Genomic DNA, 23,394 nt, shown 5'->3' with positions numbered 1-23,394 from the left:
GGCAGCTTGGCAGTTTCACAGATACAGCCACTAATTCCTCTGCTGAGCAGGATGACTCTGCCGGGTGGCGGCCTTCAGATGGGTTTCACTGAGGTGATATTTAAAAGATGAGAGTGAGGGAATGAAAGAACAACAACAACACTTCACACAGAAACTGACCACATTTTTACTGCATTGGCCACCACGCTGGATTCCAACATGCTGGTCCAGAGCGTGGCTGACTGGAAGCTTCTCCCACAGGCTTTCCCTTCCCGCCACGTACATTATTTATTTTGACCCCACTCACTGCCCCAAGTCCAGAGGAAGTTAATAAAGACACTCTCGATGCAAAAAACAGTGAGTGGCTAAACACAAGGAGGGGTGGGTGGGCACAATTTCCACAAGAGAGAGTGGAATCCAGGAAAGGGATGTGCAGAGGCAAGACGCCCCCTTGGTTGCTAATGGTATCATGGAGCTCAAAAGCCACAACAGCTTGGTTTGGTTTTGTTCTTTAAATTCCTGGAGGATATGGAAACTACTCGTTCCTAGCATTATTTCATGTTCTTAGTCAAATATCTGACCTGATTTAAAACATATTTGTTTGCATACATCTTTGTGTAGCACACCTTAAAGTTACTCATATCGATATAGGATGAAGATTACAAATATCTGCATAAAAAGAGAAACTGTGTGATTCTATATGAAGACAACAACCATCACATTCCACAGCACGTCATTGGTTAATTTTTGAATCGTCAAGCATTATTTCAAACAAGAGAGAGAGAGAGTAAACTGAACACAAGTGCCACGACAAAACAATCATAACAACAGAACCGAACCCAACTTCTGTATTAATCATTTTAAAACTTTAGCTCTGTTTTTTAACACTTTTCATTAATTGTTATTTTAAGCTCCAGTAGCAGGATCAGATTTCTGCTGCCTCTGGGCAAATGAGTTATGATCTAATCTCAAGTTCCAAGGGAAATGCTCAAAGTTTTATTTTCCCCCAGTTGAATAAACAGTACCATGTATATGATCTCTTGTGTTAGAATGGTGTTGTCTTCACATAAGAGTCAAATCATGGTATTAGTCATTCATTTTCTTGAACACAGACACCCTCATGTGTGCTGACAGCTTTATAAGGATGCGGTGGCGGCCGGGGGTTCTGAGAGCTGCTAGATGGCCGACTTTGATTTCTTGCAGTCCTGAGCGACGGAGCCTGGGCTTGCCTGGTTATTGTCCGCTTTCTCCCTCAGATGCTTGGCTTGTCTGAAAGATTAATACAGCAACAAGAGCTGAGGTCCAGGGTCGCACATCTTCAGACATGTTTATTAGCAGATGGCACACAGGATTCAAAGGTCACCATGAAAGTGACATTTTAAAGTGAAACAACAATATTTATGTTCAGATAGTCTGCTGATGAGATCATGTGGAAATGGTTTTGATTAAATTAGCTTATAAATAGTTGCCAGTCTATAGACGCCTTAAAATGCCCTGTCTGTTCACCAAATGTTTTCTTCTCACACTCTTTCTTTTCAAATATTGGTGACTAAAATTGGTTGTTTTTGTTATTACTATTATTGTTTTCTGGGGTATTTTGGGGGGTAATACTCATTTAACTATATGATCACTATATCTGGTTTTTACTTCTTGGGTTATCTATTTTTATTTTAATTCTAAAAATGTTATCTCCAGTGCGTGTTCAGGGATCTCGTTAGCTGTCATTATTACTTTGAAGGACTTCAGAATGTACTATATGTATATGATTGCTTTTCATTTTTTTAGTATGAACTGGGTCCTTGGAAAGACCCCAAAATCAGTTCCTTAGATAGGACCTTCTGTTCAAGCCTCATAAAAGCTATTAGCTAGATTTCCAAAATAGTTATTATAGCTGCATTTTTGCCTTTGCAGCTCCAGGAAGCCCACTTCTATGATAGCGTGCAAAGCCAAATGTATTCAAGGAAAAGGATGCCTCTCCATCTTTTTTTTTTCTTTTCTTTTCTATTAGTTTTGTCCTCAACTTAGCGGAATTGTAAGAGGCTTTTTTCTTTTGTTTTGTTTTGTTTTTAAACTGCAGAAAAGAGGTTGGCCAGAGAATGCCTAGCAGTATAAAGTAAAAAAGCAATCTTTTGTAAGTTTTACAGTCTTTACAGTCAACAAGATTCAAATATTTCTAATAAAGGCATTAGAACTCAGAAGTAGTTTTCAGTTTACAGGCTACAAGTTTCACAGAAAATTTATAGGAGATAAGTATGACCATAAATAGTATACTGCTTTCATTTATCTGCATTTAAAGCTGGGCCCAGTGGCACATACTTCCAATTCTACCCCTCTGCAAGACTAAGACAGGCGTTTGGCAAGTTCAAACCCAGCTCGGGCAACCTGGCAGCTTAGGGAGACCCTGTCTTAAAATAGAAAATAAAAAAGTGCTGGGGAAGTGGCTCAGTGAGAAAATTCCTAGGTACCTGCCTCACTACCACACACACACAAAACTACAGTTTAATTTTGTATTATGAGGGCCAGGGATTTGTTCAGAGGCACCGTGCCTACCTCACAAGTGCAGGGTCCTGAGTTAGATCCCTGATACCCTTCCAAAAATTTTAAAAAATAAATACAATCTTTAAAAATTTGTATTATGAATAATTTTGTAAAATTTAGATAACACTGTCTGAATTTTTAAAAGCCTTAAAATCATTTATGTCTCATCTTTTGTACTGTTTCAAAATTACAAATATAAAAATACTGATAAATACAGAGGGAAGTTTTACTCACTTTTCAAGAGAACTTTTTTCAATAGTCATTGTCCCATCAATTGGATCCAGTCCTTGTTCAGAAAATTGTTTCAAAGCACTTAAAGCTGCCTAAAAATGAAAACAAAGAAAGCCATTCACTGACTGTAATGTAATAAACAGGTAATTGTAAAAGAAAGACAATCATTTCATCGCCTGAATGTTTTTTGCATCCTTTATCAAAGTTACATTTGAAAGTCTGCATTATCATGAATCAGTGTACACACATTTTATATATAAATGTATACATTATGTAACTATATATTTACATATGTATTTTTAGGCTCTGAGGGCTTCATTTTTTAGGAGGTTTGAAGACAAGAATCTCAGTGGAGTGTTATGCCTTTCTCCCTTATTCATAATTTTTCAAAATCGTGATGTTTCCATCTGCAAATGTAGAGACACCGCATACAAACTTAAAATACTTTGGTCCTTGCTTCGGCAGTACATGGAAAATACAAGCTTAAAATACTTCAACATCTGTATAATTTCTCTCCATAGGACCAAAAGTATATATTCTCTTCCCTTCCCATGTGAAGACATTAGATTTTTCCACCTTGTATACTCTTTGCAAAATTAGCTTTAAGGTTTGTTCAATTTTCTTTGTAAATAGGGAAGGACGAAGGGGGTGAAGGGAGGGCAGAGGTATAGAGAAAAAACAAGAACCAAGACAGATCATGTAAAGGTACAAGATCCCAATGATGAATGTAACTGCATTGCTTGCTTTAAATGGACCAATAAACTTAACGGGAGGAAAAAAAGATTTGTTCAGTTTTGCTGACATTGAGCTGCAACCAAGCCAAGTGTATTAGTGGACAGCAGGTACTCAGGCCTGCCCGGGTGGAAGACATGGTAGTACCCTGAGGGGAGAGGGAGAGAGAGGATGGGTCCCTGGCTTCTGGCGCTCTGGGGAGGCAGGCCTGGCTGGGGCAGGGCCTCCCAAGGTGTTGATGGGCTCCAGAGGCAGGGGATGCTGCTGGTGCTGACAGGCTGTGGAGCCTGGCTGGACTGCTGGGAGGCACCAAAAATGCGATGCTGATAAGATCTACATAACTTGTTGACACTCTTGTGCACGGTCCAAATTGTTATTTCTTTGAATAAGAATTTAGTTCCCCTTCTCCTCCCCTCCCGCTGCCTTCTGAGTGCCATTAGGAAGGCTTTGTTGAGTCTGAGGTAGGTGTCAGCAGTCAGGAGTTTGAATCTCTGAGAGCCCCACTGGTTCACACTTTGGTCATTTGTGTCTTCTCTGCTGCCTTTGAAAAAGAGCTAACTCTTGCAGTTTCCCGAACTTTTATCTGCCACAGGCCCCCTTTGGCAGCTAGCTAAGTGCATGATTTCTTTTACCTTTCTTTATGTAGAATATATTTGGGGGTTAATTTTAAGTTAATAGACTTGACTTTTTTAGCACAGTTTCAGTTATACAGAAAAGCTGGGCAGGTAGTATACACACACTCCCTGTCCTAAATTGCCTTATTCCTCACGTCTCGCTATGGTGTGGTACGTTTGCTATGACTGGTTAGCAAATACTGGTGTGTGAACTAACCAAAGTTACAATTTTCATGGGATTTGCTCTGTTGTGCAGTCTGCAGGTCTTGGTAAATGCGTAAAGACACGCATCCATCAGTACAGGATCACACAGAGTCGTTCACCGTCCTGAAAATCCCAGCTCTGCCAATTCACCTCCTTCACCTTCTCCATTCCCCCAGCCCAGCAAGCCCCTGGTAACTACTCATCTTTTTGCTGCCTCCACAGTTTTACCTTTTCCAGAATGTCACAGAGTTGGGACCATACTTGAGGCAGCCTTTTCAGACTGGTTTATTTCACTTAGCAGTGTGCATTTAAGGTTTCCTTGTCTTTTCATAGCTCATTTCTTTTCATTGATGAATAATACCCTGTTGTGTGGATGTACTGCAGTTTGTTTACTCTTTCACTTATTGAAGGGTATCTTGATTATTTCTAATTTCAGGTATTTATAAATATCCACATGCAGGTTTCGTTATAATACTTACAATACCCATTACCTTTTCTCCCTTTAGTTGAGAGTGACTGGGTCTCACTATATAGTTGAGACTGACCTGGAACTCACTATGTAGCCCAGGCTGGTCTCGAACTCACAGTGATCCTCCTGCCTCAGCCTCCCGAGTGCTGGGATTACAGGTGTGCACCACCACGCCCGGCTTTCTAGCTTTTTTGTTCTGTTTTGTACTTGCCATTAGTTCATTCCTTAACTCATGTTGAGGGCTGAGACTGATGGGTACCAAATGAATTTTTCCCATAGGAAATAATGTCATTAGAAATCATTCATGAAAGTTTCCCAGGACTTTTACACCTTCCTGGACTAATAATAAGGCTCTTAGGCTTAGTGGTATCACTCTTAACCTTTTCTCAACCCATGGTTATCATTTACAAAGCACAGAAGCACAAGACAGTCATGACCAGTATGTGGGGTTCTGCCCTGTTCCAAGCTACCGTGAGACTATCCCAGTCCAGTCTACCTGGTGTCCTTATGAAAATGGAAATCGGGGCACACACACTCAGAACACCATGTGACAACGAAGGCAGGGATTAAAGTGACACAGCAGAAGCCATGAATCTCAGCAAAGCACCAGCTGCAGAGCCTTACAGCATACGGAAGGAACAGTCTGCTCGCCTGCTCGCGCCTGATCTCAGCCTCCCAGCCTCTAGCCTGGGAAACAAGGTTTCTGTTAAGACACCTCATTTGTGCTCTTTTGTCACAGCAGCCCTAGTGCACTAATACAGGCACATCATAGCTCCTTAACAGTTTTGTAATTTACTCCTTTCTCTGAACATGAGCAGTTTTTCATACCAACAGAAGTGTTCTGGGAGGGTTTTTTTTTTTTTTTTTTTTTTTGAGATAGGGTCTCTCAATGTAGTTCAGGCTGGCCTTGAACTCATATATAGTCCAGACTGGTACTGAATTCAAGGCCATCCTCCTGCTTCAGCCTCCCAAGTGCTTCGATTCCAGGTGTGAGCCACCACACCCAGGTAGAGCATCACTTCCATGGCTCACCATGTCCTATTTATTTCATAAGCCCTCTTGTATTTAGCCAATCCAGCAGTAGAAACAACTGGATGCTGAGGCCAGTTCCAATTTTTAATCTGTTGCTATTACTGAACCAAATTTACTCAGGGAATCATTGTGAATTATCTCAATATTTTCTTTATAATAAATCCTTAGGAGCTTAATTTTTGGACTCATGACAATGCCTATTTTTAAAGATTTTTGGTCTGCGCTCTCGAGCTGCCCTCATAAATATTGTATCCCCACCAGGAATAGGAGGAAGGAAGGTTTTTCTTTCAGTGCTTCTGGAATTACCCCTCAGAACCATATTGTGGGTTAGATGAGCAAACCAGTTTTGTCATTTTATGACCCCACCTTATTTTTAATTTGTTCATCCTGGTCATTTTCCTTATTCACTAGGCTTGGCTGTAGTGAAGCCTGCCTGCTTTCAACAATTAAACTCACTCTCTGAAGACCCAGATTTGGGGAGCTCTCCTTGCATACCTCCAAAAAATTTTTTTAAAAAAAGAATTTGCAGGGCCAGGCATTTGGCTCAGTGGTTCTGCCACCTGCCTCACAAGCACCGAGGTCTTGAGTTGGATGAGTTGGATGACCGGTACCAAAAAAAAAAAAAAAGGAATTTGTGGAAGATTTGACTGTCATTTAGACTTGACTGCATGCTTAGGCTGCAGTTCTGAGGACAGGCCTGCGGGTGTGTGCATTCTCTGGTTGTTCTACTCTCTCTATAAGCATCAAGGTCCCAAGAGCCAGGACTACTCATTTCTAGGATCCAAAAACCAGTCTGTGCCTGACTTTCCAAATATCCTCAACTTCAAAAGGTGGACTAACACATTTGGAGTTCTTGGTAGATTCAACAATTATGAACAAAAGATCAACTATTTAGTTCTGATCCATTAATATGGCAGGAATGTTAATTTTTTTAATCAATTTCTTCTCAAATGGACTGACAACAGTGATTGAGTGCTAGGAAATTTAAATTTGCAATCTGATATAACTGAATGAGACTTCTGAGAGCTCTAGATCTTCTCAGTCCTGTTTTATTACCAAAAAGGACCAAACTTTTTTTTAATTTATATTTTTTTGCAGTGCTAGGGGATAGAACTTAGGGTCTCATGCATGCTAAGCAAATGAGCTACCACTGAGCTATATCTCTAGCCCCCAAATTTTTAAAAGAATTTTAAAAATCATTTATAGGCTAATTGTAGACTATTTTCATTAGTTGCCTTGGGAACACTTGGTTTCCAGTGTTGTCTGAAAACCAGGAATCAAATGTCCTCTTTTACTACATCCAGGCCCCTCAGTGCCTGCTCCCTTCCATCCAAAGAGATGCACATAGGAAATGAAGGCCAGGTCTCAGGGAGCAGGTTCAGGGTTTCAGCTCTTATAAAACCTCCCAGGTGATTTTATCATCATGTCTTTCAGGTCCCTGGTGCACTGTCAAAATGAATGTCACCATTCAAAGAATGTGCTATGGGTTGGAATGGCCATATGCTCTTTCACTCAATGCCATGATATTCAAAATTCTTGCGTGACTGCTGGCCTCCAAAGGTATGCTTAAAGGCTTCCAAATAACATGTTCTTATCTATCTGATGAGATCATTCAACCCACATCCTATTGACAACTCTGAATACAATAGCTTATAAGTATGAGAGGACTTCTTTTTAGTTTATAAAAGGCAGAGAGGACAGTTTATCTTAACCTCTATAAACAGGAGCAGAGCATTTGATGAGAATCATTCTGCCAAGTCGTAGGACCAGCCCTTTACCTGCATGGCCTTCAGTGTTGTCACAGGCTCACAAGGCAGATTCTACCCTCAAGGACACAGAGGCCCAGAGAAGTCAGTGTTGCACCTGAGGTCACCGGCTAGTGAATGGCAAAGCAGAGGTTTGAACTCAAACTACACTCTTGGTCACATCACTTTATTTTCTCCAATCGTACAACTGCTTGCATTCATCCTGCCCGATTTCAGATTGTCTATTTTCAATTAAGAGTCATTATTTCAAAAGCCCTCTTAGTACATCTGCCATTCTCATTCTGCTTGTTTGCCACAATAATTACTTGAAGCTCAGAAAGTTACCTCCATTTTCTAGAAAAGGAATTTACTGGCTTGTGGGGGTCTCACATCCCTCTCTGTAGCCCCTAGGTTGACAGACAAGATTCTACAACACTTGCAATTTTGGCTAATATGCAGTGACTCCAGAAATTATTTTGTCACTTAGAATTATACAATGACCACAAGTGAGATGGCATTTCTTTCTTTCTTTCTTTCTTTCTTTCTTTCTTTCTTTCTTTCTTTCTTTCTTTCTTTCTTTCTTTCTTTCTTTTTTCCTTGGTTCTGGGATTGAATTCAGGTCCTTGTGCTTGTGAGGCAGGTGACTGAACCACTGAGCCAAACCCCCGGCATGGCACATATTTCTTAACATCCTAAGGGTAACAAGTTTTCTTCCCTTTACTTGCTTCCTTGCTCTGTTTTCCAGAAGAGATTTTCTTTTTCATTTTACCTTCCTGGATTTGCTGGCAATAGAGAGAAAGGGGCTTCAGGGCTCTGTGGGCTTTATGGGATGCAGGCTACATCGGTGAGAAGAGGTGTGCGGTTGCAAAGATGAAACGATCAAGGAGTAGAGGGTGTAACTGTGTTTCATAGAGAACTCAGCTCCAGGCTCCATTGGCTTAGGGAAGCAGAGGAAGGCAGGGCAGCTGAGCCACTGGGCACCTCCCCTTGCAGGTACAGGACGATGAGCTGCCTCATACTCTCGGAGATGCTTCCCCTCCACTTGCCATGAGCCCAACCACAGAAACAGGGGCTTTCCTTCTCCCTCCACCCACAATTTATCACCCACTGTTTTCCGAGAAAAGACATTTACAGATTAAAGAATTCCATGGAAGGAGTTTGGCTGGCTTCTCTGTGTACAGAAAATGCCCACAACAACAGGATTATGCACAGTGCCTGAAAAAGCCACATTACATCTAGCAAGACAAATATTTAAGCCTTTGCTATCAGATCAATTATTTCAGAGGACAATGGAGAATGCAGTGGCTTTACATAAATACACCAGAATTTAACAATCCACAAAAATGTTTTACTTCGCTTCTCCTAATTTGTCCTGAAGATGGTAAAATCAACAAAATCTTAAGCTCAAACTATTTCAACCAAACAAATTATTAACTTACTTTAAAAGTTTAAAAGCAAGAGGCTAGAAGCTTTAAAAAAATTCCAAATGTGTTAGAAATATGCTACCTAATATTAAAGAACTCTTTGGAATGAGGGAAAAATCAAATGACCCTTATTTGAGAAGACATACTTGAAACTTCATTAAGAAGCAAGTTCTAAATGTTCTACATACTGAGAGGCACTCCTGCTGTCTGCAGTTCAGCCTTTCAGCATGGACGATTTGCTGGATGATAAATGTAAACGGATCTTGGGAAGTCCTGGGAAGGAAGCAGCTCTGGGGTCCTTAATGAGGAACATCCTGAATGATGCTAAACCCAAGTTGTGTAACTTCCCACTCACTGTGGATTGGAGAATTTCAAAGATACACTAACATAAGTACCCAGAACCACCATCAGTCTTTGGCCATAAACAAATAAACAACTCAATGATTTCATTTCTTAGGTCAGAAAATGTTTTTCTAGCAAATCAAAACAAACACACTCAGCATCCATTTAGATGTTACCACAGCCTACCAACCGCAATCTTAAACTCTAGCTTTATGAAAACTAACATGTTCTATGGTTTAAAAAAGAAAAGACACACACATACATATATATCCAAGGTGAGAAATGTAGCTTCATTTAAAAGGAGAAAAGTTAAAGAAGGATTTTAAAGAAGTGGATGACACTGCTTGTTTTTATTACGGTCTTTCAGCTCTATGACTTGTATCCATTCGTGCGGCTGTGTTTGTTTCCCTTGGAGGAAAGCATCTGCATAGAGACAGAAATATTTTTGTCCCCAAAAGATTTTACAACTGCTTTGTGAGTAAAGCCCCGCAGGTTCTAGAACATATGTCACTACCATTTCATGTATCACTTGTTTAGTGCGTAATTATAGCAATGCTGGAAACACGATGCCAATAAGATATTTTCTGTGCGTATTGTCAGGATTCGTGTGTGCGTGTGCATGTGCGTGTGTTGCCACAAAATGGAGGTCTTTTCTAGTCTTTCTGTAGTTTCTAACTCTCCTCTTGTCAATTAGCAATTAGCAAACAGTGTTGAAATCAGTGCCTGTTTTTCCTGCTTCCTTCTTCAGGGATTAGTTTGTAAGGATGATGTTAGTAGCATTAGGTCATTCTCAGAGAGACAACAATGGTCTTCATTAGCAAAATGTGAATTCTAACTCATCCCTTTATGACAAGCATTTCTCTGTGAAGTCACTGAACATGATGCTCAATGAATTGTTTTATCTCCTTTTCTTTCAGATCACAATTTTCCCACCAACTTACCCTGATTCCCAGAAACAGGCTGTTCCTATTAAAGTTGATGGTAACTATACATGGCTGAATGTGGCCTTTATTTTTTAAGTGTTTGAGGTTTGTTTTATTTTTCTTTTTCTCCCTAAAATGTGTGCTCATGTTGACTCTTCCTGGGAGTGGATCTAACTGCTGGAGTGAGCTCAGAATGCCCATGGTGGTCATGTATGCATTGAATTAAATCAGTCTACTGTCACAAGGAAATGATAGGTTTGAAATGCAAACAATCTCTTCTACAGTGGAAGATTCCCACTGTAGTGGAGGATTCTCCACTATCTCTGGGACTGACTCTATATTAAGTCACTTAAATGACTGAAAAACCAGGTTTTCAAGGTAAGCCTGAAAGTTCAAAGAATGTGAATTTTACTTGCTGCTTTTACTTCTTTGTCTGAGAAATGTCTGTTTATTTCAGATGCCCATTTTTGAATTGGGTCTTTAAAATTGGGGGCGCTGACTGTTTTGAGCTCTTTATATATTCTAGATAATATCCTTTGTCTGAGGAGCAGCTGGTAAAAATGTTACCCACATTGTAGGTTGTCTCTTCGTTCTGTTGATGGTTTCTTTTGCAGTACAGAAGCTTTTTAATAAAATGAGATTCCACTTGTTGATTCTTTGTGCTAGTTCCTGTGCTAATGAGGATTTGTTCATAAAGTCTTTTCCTATGCCAACGTCTTCCAGAGTTCAGACAAAGAAGTAAAAGCAGCAAGTAAATATATGAAAAAATGTTCCACATCACTGGTCATTCTAGAGATGCAGATGAAAACAACACTGAGATTCCACATCACCCCACAAAGAAGGGCTGCCATCAAGAAATAACACAATAACAAATGTTGGCAGGGTTGTGGAGAGAAATGAACCCTTCTCCATTGTTGGTGGGAGTGCAGACTGGTGCAACCACTATGGAAATCAATATGGAGATACCTCAAAGAGCTGGGACTAGAGGTTCTATTTGACCCAGCCATAGCTCTGCTGGGTATCTTTCCAAAAGAATTAAAAGAATCATATCACAGTGACATATGCACACCTATGTTTATAGCAGCACAGTTTGTAATAGCTAAAACTTGGAAACGGCCCATTTGCCCATCAGTTGGAAACTGGATAAAGAAGATGTGTTTTTTCTATAAAATGGAATACTACTCAGCCATAAAGAATGAGAAATTGAGTCATTCATAGGAAAATGGGTACATTTTGAGGATGTACTCTTAAATGAAATAAATAAGTCACACGTGTAAATACCTAATAGTTTCTCTGGTGTGAAAAACTATAACACACAAGATCTTAATGGGATAATTAACAATGTGAAATAGGAAGAAAAGGGCTAAAGGTGTAGGGAAAGTGGGAAGGGTAGGGGAAAGGGAATAAGGGAAAAGAAAAAAATATGAGAAAATGAAAAAAATGGAAATAAAGTGTTTGTAAATGGGGAGGGGAGGAGGGGGTGAGGGAGGGCAGGGACAAGGGGAAAAAATGAGAACCAAGACCTGTCATGTAAAGGTACAAGATCCCTGTAATGAATGTAACTTCAATGTATACCTAGAATGTACCAATAAACTCAATAAAAAGAAACAAAAATAATGTGAATTTTAGTGTTTATCAGTTGTTTGTTTTGTTTTGAAAGGTCTATAATTAAATGCTATGTCTCCTCTCACACAAAACAAGATAAACAAAAATAAGACTTGTACTTCTAAACTTTATCACATAGCAGTCAGCTATTCATTGCAAATAAATCAATGATGTGACTTTTTTAAAAAATGAAAAAGGATTACACCGAGCTTCAAGTAACCTGCTTGCTGTACTGCTATTTCATTATAGCCTGTGCTTTTTATTCATTCTTCCATGTTCCAAGCAGCTCAAGTAATTTCCATAAAATTAGTACTTTATAAAATGGCTTGCCCTTAGAACAAAGGACTGCCTACCTGCTAAGGTTATGGTTACTTATTGTGAAGAAGAAGAAGAAAAAAAGGAAGGTAGGTGGTCAGAGAGACAAGCAGATTTTTTTTTTTTTTAGTCTCCTAAAACAGATGTTTTGAAAAATCAATTTAAAAATTGAGCATTTAAACTACAGATTTAGGCACAACTTTTTTCTGTGGTCAGACCTTCCGAATGGATAATCCATGTAGCTGCCAGTCTTGCCAATAATACAGAGCTTAGCTTGGTTTGTCCAGATGTGTCCACTCTAATCACACAAATCCTTAAAATCAGAGACCCTTCCCTGGTGTTGGCCAGGGAGAAAATGTGACCAGGGAAAACAGATCAAAGAGGTACAGCATTATTAGTTGTGAAGATGGAGGAAGGAAGCCATATACAAAGGAAAGGGAAGGAAAGATATTATTCCTGGAGCCTCCAAAAAAGAAATGCTGAGGACTTGATTTCAGCCCTATATATTTTTGGCCTACAGCATTCTAAGACATATCTGTATTGTTTTAACACGGATCTGTGGTAAATTTGTTAAAGCAGCATGTGAAAACTAATACTCTTTCCCTGTCAGCTGGGCAAAGAAGAGAAAGAGGTTTGGTGTTTGGAGTTCATTAGTTTGGATCTTGAATGTCCCCCAAAGGTCCATGTGTTAAACGCTTGTCCACAGGGTGATGTTATCAGGAGATGATGGAAACTTTACAATATGGGGGCTGTGGGAGGTCCTTAGGTCACTTGGGGGTGCCTCCAAAGGAGACTGTGGGAACCTAGCCCTTTTCTTTTTTTCCTCTCTCTTTTGCTTCCTAGTCATAAAGTAGTCAGCATTCCTTTGCGATGCTCTTCTGCCATGATGTCCTATCTCACAACAGGCCCCAAACAACAAGGCTAATACATTAATCATAAATTAAAATCTCCCAAACTATCAGCCAAAATAAACCCTTTCTCTTTAAAAGTTGGTTATCTCAGGGATTTTGTTATAGTAATAGAAAGCTAACACAGAAAATTTGTATTAAGTAGTGGAGTTGTTGCTTTAACTATATCTGAAAATACGGGAAAAATCTTTGGAAGGAATTTGGAGAAGTTTGGAGGAGCAAGCTAAAGAAAGCCTAGAATGCTAGAAGTAAAATATAATGTGCAATTCCAGGGAGGCTTCAGGAAACCACAATGCTGACAGAAATGTAGACAGTAAAGGTGATGCTGTTGAGGTTTGAGATAGAAATGAGAGTGCTATGGGGAACTGAATTAGAGGCTATCCTTGTTACACTATGGCAAAGAATGTGAATGCATTTTATCCATTTTCTGGGACTGTGGGAGGCTGTTAAAAGGTGCTGGGCTAGTTTATGTGGTGAAGGAAATTTCAAAGGGGTGAAACACTCAGACTGTGGCCTATGGGTATTATTTTAGCCAAATTTACAATGAGAATCAAGAGCAAAGAAAAGCAGAGTGGAAAGATTTGAAAAATTTGCATTTGCTAGAAAAGAAGCAAGTGTAAAAGCACAGCCAAGGAGTGTGAGGATGCTAGCACCGGTAAAAAACAAGCCAAGTGAGTTGCATTGGGAATAGAGGAAAGATGCTTCGAGGGCATTTCAGTAATCTGCAAGCCACCCCAACCATCAAAGACTCAAAGGTATAGAAATTTAAATTTGTTTCAAAGCCTTTGAAAGGGAGGAGGAGGAGGAGGAGGAGGAGGAGGAGAAGGAGAAGAAGAAAAAAGCTCCGGGTACCCCGCCTTCCCAAGATCACCTGGGGCAGTAGTAGCAAACCTACAGCATGAGTGCCAGAGCCCTCTCTGTTGGCATGTGAGCCAAATTGCCACAGCACTGCCCCAGCAGCCACCAGATAATAACACACATAGCAGGCACATGCATACTTATAAAGGAGTAGAGGCACCAGGCAATGATGTCATGAGCAGTTTGGGCACTTGTCTCTAAAAGGTTAGCCATCACTAACTTAGACAATTATTTCCCCAGGATTTATTTTCCCATGTTCAGCCATCAAGGCACTGGGGTGTAGGTTGGAGCCTATGGCCATGATTTAAGCAGGCCGTGGTTCAGTTTGTGGTAGCAACAGTCTTTGACATTATCCTCATGATGCTAGTTTTTCAGGCATGCAAAATGCAAGGGCTATGGGATCATAGAAGCTTCCATTAAGATTTCAAAGGAGGGCCATGGATTTAGCTCAGTGGTTCCACCACCTGCCTCACAAGCACAAGGATCCGAGTTTAATCCCCAGTACAAAAAAAAAAAAAAAAACACCAAAAAACAAAAAAAAAGTTTTTCAAAGGAAAGCCTGAGATACCTGCCAGTGTGTTGCATAGAGTCCTTGCAAGCAGTCTCTGATAAGGTGATGCATGGAGCTGTCATAATGAAGCTTAAACTGCAATGGAGATTCTAGCAGAGGAGAGATGCCAGGAATGTGCCATGCCTGCTGAAGAAAGCTGCAACCAGCTAGCAAAGCCAGCCTGAGAATGTGGTCATATGGAGTGAAAACAGCAAGTCCTTGGAAGCCTCTCTCTCAACATAGTATGCCCTGAATGCTAGACCTGAGCTTTATGATTTAATGTTTTCCCTGCTGGATCTCAGTCTTGCTTTGGGTTAATTCTTCCTTTCTATTCCCCTATTCTTCTCTTTTGGACTAGGAAAGTTTGCCCTCTGTTTGTCCTACCTATCCTTTTTACTTTTACAGGGCCTTGCAGCTAAACAGCCTGCCTTGGTGAAGACTTTGGGCTTGGACTTTTGACTAGTCCTGGAAATATTAAGACTGTGACTCTTGGAAATCAACCAAATGCATTTTGCCTTGTGAGACTGACATACACCTCTGGGGGCTAAGGGAAAAATGCTATACTTAGGATCTTGAATGTTTTCCAAAAAGCCTGTGTGAAAGGCTTAGTCCCCACTAAGGTGGCACTACTGGGAGGTGGTAGAACCTTTAAGAGACAGAATCTACTGGGAAGTCCTTAGATCATTGGAGGCAAGCCCTGTAAGAGGACTGTGGGATCTCTAACTGCTTCCTCTTCTTTTTAGCTTTCTGGCCATGAGGTGACCAGTTTTTCTATCATGTATTCCAGCCATAATGTGCTGCTTGCACAGGCCCAAAACAACAGGGCTAATTTATCATAGACTGAGATTCCCCCCCACATCCACTTCTCTCCTCTTTGCTCTCTCATGAATCTAGTATCCACTTATAAGATTCCTATACTGCTTTTCTCTCTCCATGTTCCTGTAAATCTAGTTTCCTTTATAATTCTCTTAATTTTTCAACCCATTGCTCTCTGTTGGAACACCCAGCTGAATGGAATCAGTGCAGGCTGGGTATGGAAGACCCACCTGAAGATTACTGCCAATGGCATAAAAAAAGAACTGGAAAGGAGGATTGTATGCTGTTGATTTTCTTGGAGAAGCGTCAAGGCTGTGAAGATTACTGCCAATAGCATAAAAAAAGAACTGGAAAGGAGGATTGTATGCTGTTGATTTTCTTGGAGAAGCTTGTCAAGGCTGGTTTTCCCAATGTGAACTTCACTATTCTCGTAGGAGGATCTCAGGGCCTCACCATCGCTGGGAATGGCTGTTCTCCTCACGGGGGTCCCCTGATCGTCACCGTGAGTGCTGCTTCCTTCCTGCAGTGTAGATCCCTCAGCCTGGTCACACAAATTCTTCACCCTGCCAGCACAGGATTTCTAGCTTCCACCTTTGGGCGTTCCTGGTGCAGATACTCGATGTGGACTTGCATGAGTCATTTCTGTGGGCTTTAGTCCTCCAGCTGGACTCATGGAGGACACTGCTGTGGGATTCAGGCCCTCAGCTGGATCCTTTGGGTCTCTAAGATGTGGACAGATCTCTTGCACTTCACTGCATTTGACTTTTTGGGTATCTATTATAAAATAATCCTATAAATTATGTGTCCTGTATTAAAACTATTCCCTTGCAGACCCTGACTACAAGACTCGCTCAGTCTTCTGTCTAGGGGAACCCCATCGTTAAACTGCCTTCTTAAAAGCCATTAAAAATTCTCAGTTGTAGAATAACAGTCACTATATTCACAACTACCAATATTAACAATAAATCCTTTATATCATCTGAATACTCATTTTAAATTTTCCTTAGTAGTTTCAAAGAAACTCAAAGTTGGTATATTTTAATCTATATCCCAGAAATTCACACATTGTATTTTGATTGATTGATCTCTTAAGACCTAGGAGTTCTAAGGTGGGTAAATCAATGGCCTCCAAGCAGTAGCCCTCAGTGGGGTCCATGGTACTTATATGTTACTTTCCATATTAAAGAGGACTTTGTAGATGAGATTAAGTTGAAGACTTTCAGAGGAGCCTGCAACTTGGCTATACATGTGGGTCCAATTCAATCACAGGAGTGCTTAGAATTAGAGAACATTTACCAGCTGTGAAATGGAATGATGGAGTATGGATGACCTGGGGGAAAAGGGTCAGAGGTCTATGTCATCATCAGCTCTAAATATGGAGATAAGAGCCATGAACTAAGGAATTTTGGAGCTTCTAGAAACAGGAAACAAGAACATGGCTTCTACCTTAGGGCCTCAGAAAGCAGTGCAACCCAGGCACTGGCACCATGTAAGACTTCTGATATACAGAAATGCAAAATAATGCATTTGTGTTGTTATGGACCAACATATCTATGGCAATGTATTATAGCAGCCATAGAAAACAAATACAAATACTTTCATGGGAGCTGAAAGTCATAATGAAGTCATGGTTATGTATAAATCTGAGCTTTTCATCAGATGAAATTGAAGGATGAAAATCACATTAATTTTGTATAAATCTGAACTTTTAATCTCACAAAGTTGAAGAATGAAAAATCACAGACAAAAAGAGGAAGTTAGGAAAGTGTTTATTAGAAAGAATAATAAGAAAAATAAGCTCTTGGTGGATACCCACCAAAAAAGGATTCTGAATGGAAGTTCAAATTGTATTGTCCTTCTTCTATATAAATAAGCAGAGGATAAAGGGAAAAGCTCAGTTTCAGAGAAGATGAGCTAAAAAAAAAAAACAAAACCTGGTTATTTTGCATTTCTAATGTTTCTACAAGTCCAGTGGGAGGTACAGAGGAATTATCATCTAACTGCATAAGGATCTTCCTGGGAGGAAGGGTCCTTATCTCTCCATTCTTATCCTAACCTTCTATCTTTTCTCTTGTGTTTTCTTTTATATTTCAAAGTTTAACTAACTGCTTGAATTAGCTCTTAACTCAATGTGTGCTGTTTTCTTTTATCGAACTGTATCACTAGGTTGCACTGACTGCCTACCTAAAAAGCTAAATAAACTATTACAACAACAAGGGTCAATATCTAATGCAGATTCTCTCCTGAGACTAGTTTGGTTCTGGGCCTGACTGAGCTGTAGTGGGTCCTTCAGGTCTAGCTCCATGTTCCCCAAAAGCCAGGGTAGGTAGGAAGAGGAGCACTCCTAACCTCCTGAAGCAGTCATTGCAATAAGATCAAGTCATTGACCACCTAAATCCTTTAGTGGCTCCCTCTACCTTTAGAAGGAAATCTACTCTCTTCCAACTCTCCTCTGTTTTCATTATGTCTGTGCTGGCTCCTTTCCTCTCTCTACTGGGACAAGCTCCTTCCTACTCCAAGTCTCTCTGTCCATCTCCTCCCTTGCATGTCTGTCAATCTTTAGGTTTTATCTCCAGGGAGGCCTCGCCACATAACCCAACCTCACCACATAATCTTGTTTATTTCCTCCAAAGCACTTGTCACAGTCTGTCATTATTTTATTGAGGGAGGGACTTGATCTGTTTGACTCACCACTGAGTACAGTTCATTCATTCATTCAACAAATATCTACTGAGAATCAAGCACTGTGCTGGGCACTAGGAAAACTAACGCCAATATTCAATCCTTCTCAAGGTGTGTCTTCCAGTAGGGAGGAAGGTGTGCAAACAGTGGCTGCATAACCAAACAAACCTAGTTTTGACCACTGGCTCCATCTCTTACTACCCCTCTGACCTTGGGCAAGGGGAATCCCAACAACTGACAAAGCACTCACTCTGTGCTAAGGACTTTCCACTTCCTAACTCTTGTAACCTTCACAGTCACCATGACAACATGAGCATATCACAGTTAAGGATTGGGCTGCAGAGACATGGGGGAAAATGTGTACAAGGCCATATGCCTTATTCCCACAGTTCTGGATCTAAAGTCTGGCTAAACAGCCAATTCGTGAGTTCATAGATTCAGTAAACCATCTCTTAAGCTAGTGAGAGGCTGTGTCACGTGATTGTTCATGACAGAGCATGGGCCAGACCATGAGCCCTGTGTGAGCCAAGGTTTGGCTTCGGAATGTAGGCCATGAGGCACCATCTTTTTTTTTTTTTTTTTTTTTTTTCCCCCTGGCAGTACTGAGAATTGAACACAGGGCCATCACATTAAGCTTCATCTTCAACCCTTTTTTATTTTTAAATTTTAAAGCAGGGTTTCATGAAGTTGTTGACTTGCTCAGGCTGGGTTTGAACTTGGAATCTTCCTGTCTCATTTTTCCAGAGCTGGGATTAGACTTGTGCTACCATCCCTCATCGATCCATTCCATTTTTCTCTTCTGCTTCTGAGCTGTAGTCTTCCAGGATGTGAGGGGTGGTGGGAGTGTGACTTAAGAAGGTGTAGAGCTGACAGCAAGGCTGCTGGACTTGTCTGGATGGGAGGATCAGTACAACCCAGGATGGTCTGAGAGCTGGTAGGACTGACCTTTGACATGGGGCCAAGAATTGGAGTTATGCTATTTGGAGACACTGTCAAGACTGGAACCCAGACTTGGTTGGGCTAACCAAGGAGTATAAATTAATCTCTGTTAATTTGCAATTTCAGATTCCTTCCTGGTGTTAAAATGCTACATGTTGCCTGGCTTCTGGGATCTCCTGCCCACTTGCTTTTCCTTCTACTTTACCTGTTTTCATTCTCCTGTGCTGCTGGCTTTTCTTTCTGAATTTTAAAGATCATCCCTGGACCTCTTCTTTATTAATATTCTCTCATCCAAGAATGAGCACCACCCTCAAGCCACTACTCTTCCAGGAAATGGTGTCCCCCAGCCAACCAGTTACTGAGGCAAATCCCTAGGAATCAGCTTCACTTGCTCCCTTTCTCACTTCCTACATCTGACCCATGAGCAAATTCTGTTGGTTCTATTTAAATGCATCCAGAATTTACTTCTCACTGCCCTGGAGACTCATGCCATAGCTACCCGACTCACATCTCTGCAGACCCAAAGACTAGCCTTTGCATATATCTTTCTCACATATAAACAAGAGCAGGTTATTACCCTTTTTAAAACCCTCCAGTGTCTTCTAGAACATTTGTCTTAGGACAAACTCCATTTTTTTTTTTTTTTTTTTTTTTGGTACTGAGGATTGAATTTAGGACTTTGTGCTTGCGAGGCAGGCAGCAGAACCACTGAGCCAAATCCCTGGCCCCTCCAATTCTTTACTTTGGGCCTAGAGTCCTAAGCCAGCCTGTGCACCTCCAGCTGCAGTCTCCTCACCAGCCAGCTCTCCTGAGCCCCTGGAGCTCCAAGGCAGCAGCCTCACAGCTCGTAGAGCTCCAGGACTTTCACAAGCATCCCGCAGACCTGGACACTCTTCCTCAGGCCTTCACAGAGCTCACCCCTGCACTTCTCTCTCTACTCAAGCGTCCCCTTCTCAGGAGCATGGGGTCCAAAGGAACCACATCACCCCACTTCTACCTGATAGTCTCACATCTCCTCAAACTGCCTAATTTTCAATTACATTTTATCGTCTCCTAAATTTTTATTATACTTGTTTAACCATTTAACTTATATCTTTATTACCTGTGTCTCCTATTGGAACCTAAGCTCCATGAGGGCAGAAATCTGTCTGTTATAATCACTGCTACATTCTGAGCACCTGGAATGGTAGACCCTCAGCAAATATTTACTGGTTGAATGAATAAAAGAATGAAAGGCCTCTTAAAAAAAGAGCCCAAGTTAAAAAATATCTAGTCACCTCAAAGCCATCTCTTATATATAGTTTTATTAATTCTTAGAAGTTTTCTCTTGAAATCAGGAAGCAGATTATTTCTCCCATTCTTTGAAACCTAAATGTAACAATTCATCTGGTGTTTAAAGACCAGTTATTTCACTGGAGTGAGCACTGGTTAAATGTTGGTCTTTTTTTCAGGGAGGTGGATGGAGTTCTTGGGGATCAAGCCCAGGGCTTCCCACACGCTAGGCAAACATTCTGCATCTGAGCTACACTCCCATCCTTTTTAAAATGTTGAGACAGGGTCTCACTAATTTAGCCAAGCTGGCCTTGAAATTGCAATACTCCTGCCTCAGTCTTTGGAGTGGCTGGGACTACAGATGTGGTCTTCCAAGTAAACTATGCTAAAAATCATGATAGGTCTGCATGTGCTCATGCGATGTAAACTTATTTTATGTCAATTATATTATTGCAACTTTGGAATAAACTTTATTCAAATTATTTTTAATATTTTTCTAGGAGATCTTAACTTTAAAAAAATCAACACAAATGCAAAGTTACTATAAAGTTCAAGATGTAAACTATACATTTTTTAAAAGTTAAAAGTGGAAAAAATTCACATCTCTAAAAAGACCATATGTGGTCTGGTAATTTTTAGAGTCTCCACTAAAAGTAATTTTTAAAGTTTATAATTATATAACCATTTAAAAGGACAAGTTAGCACCTTGATTTCCTCAACAAATTTTCATTAAGACAATATAATCAAAGAGATGCTCTTTGTGTTATAATAATATGGTCACAAGCAGTACCCCTCACCTACCTCCATTCCCAAAGGATAAAAAATTTAGAATTTTTTTAAGGATATATGCTAGGTCTGGAAAATACTTATGTCAAAAATTTCTAAGTTGTTTCTAGAGAGTGCTAGTTCTCTAAGAGAGTTGAGACATTCTAATATATCCAAATACTTAAATACTAATTGCTTGGCTGTAAATGAAGATGTAAGGTTACAAGAGTAAGAATTTATATGATGATCAGTGATGGAATCCTAATCCATCTTAAGCTATATGCCTGACAACTGGCAGGTATTGATAGATTTTTTTTTTTTTTGCCCAAGGGCATATTCCCTTTCTAAAGCTGATTTTTTTTCCTTTAGCTTTCTAAAGACACCATGCTGAAATCCATTCCTAATGGTTAAAACTTTTAATGATGCAAGATAAATATAAGAGGAGAGACTTAGAATTTTGGGGCAAAATGCAACACAAGACACTCCAATATGCAATTTAAAATTAAAACCTTAACTTAAGCAAGGGACATTGTATCAACTAGTGGCATTCTTTACACATGCCTGACATTCAATTGGATAGAACTGTATATTGAAATAGATTGTAGGCATATTGCAAATGTTTTTCCTCTAGCATCTGGTAATATCAAAGCTCAAGAGGAAAACAGGGTGATCATTCCAGAACTAAAAAGCTTCCTTGTTGGATAAATATGTGGAAAGGATATGAATTAAGTTATCAAAAGGCTAGAAGAATTTACTCAAGGGGGTCTGGTTTCTAAAAACAATGAGTTATTTGGGATTTTACAGCATGCAACTTTAGTGCTTTGAATAGCTAGTATTATTAGTCAAACAAGGGTAAAATAGTTCAACAGAGAAAAATTAGTGAATGAGTACAAACATCAAAGGCAACATAGCAATACCCTGATTTGTAAAAGTAGTACTTATAGTGTCAGGCATATGTCCAAGGAAATCAGGCACTGTCTCTATAAAGCCTTTCTATATTGGAATGGAGCACGGGCTTGTGACTCCCATAACCTCTGTACTCAAGATAAGCTAACTTCTAGATAGACACCCCAGAATCTCAATGTTCATGGAAAGTGCAACAGGGTATTCCTGAACAGTAGACCCTGGTCAATCTTGTGATTGTGCCTTTCTCTTGGCTAACTTTAGGTTTTCTCTATTCAGCCAATGGTTAAGAAAATAACAAGGAAGATTGTGCAGAGGGAAACACTGGAAGCCCTCACGTTCCACTAGCCAGAAACAGTGATGTGCCACACTTAACTCTAAGAGAGGTTGGGTGTCATAGTTTAGCAGTGACCTGAGGAGAATTCCAATAATGCAGGCATGAAGCACTCATCTCTACTATATGGTACAGATCATTGTACTCACTTGTGAGGAATCAGCATGACTATCTCCCTATGTTCAATATTAAGGCCCCAGAATAGGGCAGAATTGGGCCTTGTCTTGGTATCTGACTCATTAACTCACATTGAGTTGATGCTGTACTCATCATCAACAGATGTGGCTGCCTGGCTCATGAAGTCCATCAGGAGATACAAAGACCAGTGTCCTACAATCTAATATTTCCAAGAAATACTCAGATTTTTCCTTTCTTCCTTAGAATGATTACTCTACAAAAACATCTCAAGAGGACACAGATACCACAAGCCAACAGTGGACAAGTCCTCAGACACTTTGTCTTAGGAGACGCTCCCATGGGAAAGGGAAGTGGGGATCCTAGAAGATAAAGCATGAGCAGGGGAGTTTCTAGTGAACTCCAATCTCAAGAATAAAAGGAAACCAAAATTGAACCTGACTTTCTTATCAAATGAGAAAGCCAAGCTATAGGGAGTGAGCAGGACATAGAACTTCATGAGAATCCAGAGCCTTATTCTGACTCCATTTGGTTTTGTTAAACCAAGAACAGTCCATCTGTCAATATTCAGGAACAACTAAAATAGGTGCTTTTGCAGGGCAGGTTGGAGTAAGATGAATATTAATGAAGCAGCAAGCAACTTTATTTATTTTCTAAAAACAAAAGATAAACTGAAATGCTATCAACTTTTGCTAGGTGGGAGACCTTAGAAGAGGCTGAAAAGTACAATCTGCAAGTAGACAAAATTGTTTGCAGACCACACACCTGACAGAGGATTAGTATCCTGAATACATAGAGAACACTCAAAACTCAAAAGCAAAAAACCCAACAATCAATTAGCAAATGAGCAAAGAAAATAAGGAGACATTTTCCCAGTGAGGAATTACAGGTTGCAAATCAACACATGAAAAGATGTTCAACTTCACTCACGGACATTGAGGCCACACCACTTCTGCACATTTATCAGGACATCTGAGATCAGGTCATAACACCACCAACTGATGGCAAAGACTCAGAGAAGCTAGATCTCTCATATTTTTTTTTTTTTTTTTTTTTTTTTTTTTTTTTTTTTCAGGGGT

The 23,394-nt window shown here is 40.1% G+C and overlaps 1 protein-coding gene across 7 annotated transcripts in view; it reads right to left on the bottom strand.

Moving 5' to 3' along the window:
- Nucleotides 1-489: 489 nt before the first annotated feature.
- Nucleotides 490-23,394, bottom strand: part of LOC104861106 (ubiquitin-conjugating enzyme E2 W) — a 377,455-nt gene continuing 354,550 nt past the window's right edge. For all 7 annotated transcript variants that reach the window (XM_010622419.1, XM_010622423.2, XM_010622422.3 and 4 more), the window contains 2 exons: nucleotides 2,752-2,840; nucleotides 490-1,248 (listed from right to left, as the gene is read on the bottom strand). In XM_010622419.1, the coding sequence (XP_010620721.1) occupies nucleotides 1,155-1,248; nucleotides 2,752-2,840 (183 nt within the window). In that variant the 3' untranslated portion in view covers nucleotides 490-1,154. The remainder of the gene's footprint in view (nucleotides 1,249-2,751; nucleotides 2,841-23,394) is intronic.

This window comes from Fukomys damarensis, unplaced genomic scaffold (assembly GCF_012274545.1).
Source record: "Fukomys damarensis isolate Sample0158 unplaced genomic scaffold, DMR_v1.0_HiC HiC_scaffold_5, whole genome shotgun sequence".
NCBI lineage: Eukaryota > Metazoa > Chordata > Mammalia > Rodentia > Bathyergidae > Fukomys > Fukomys damarensis.
Note: the sequence above shows the minus strand (reverse complement) of the source record. Positions and strands in the feature narration are given on the sequence as shown.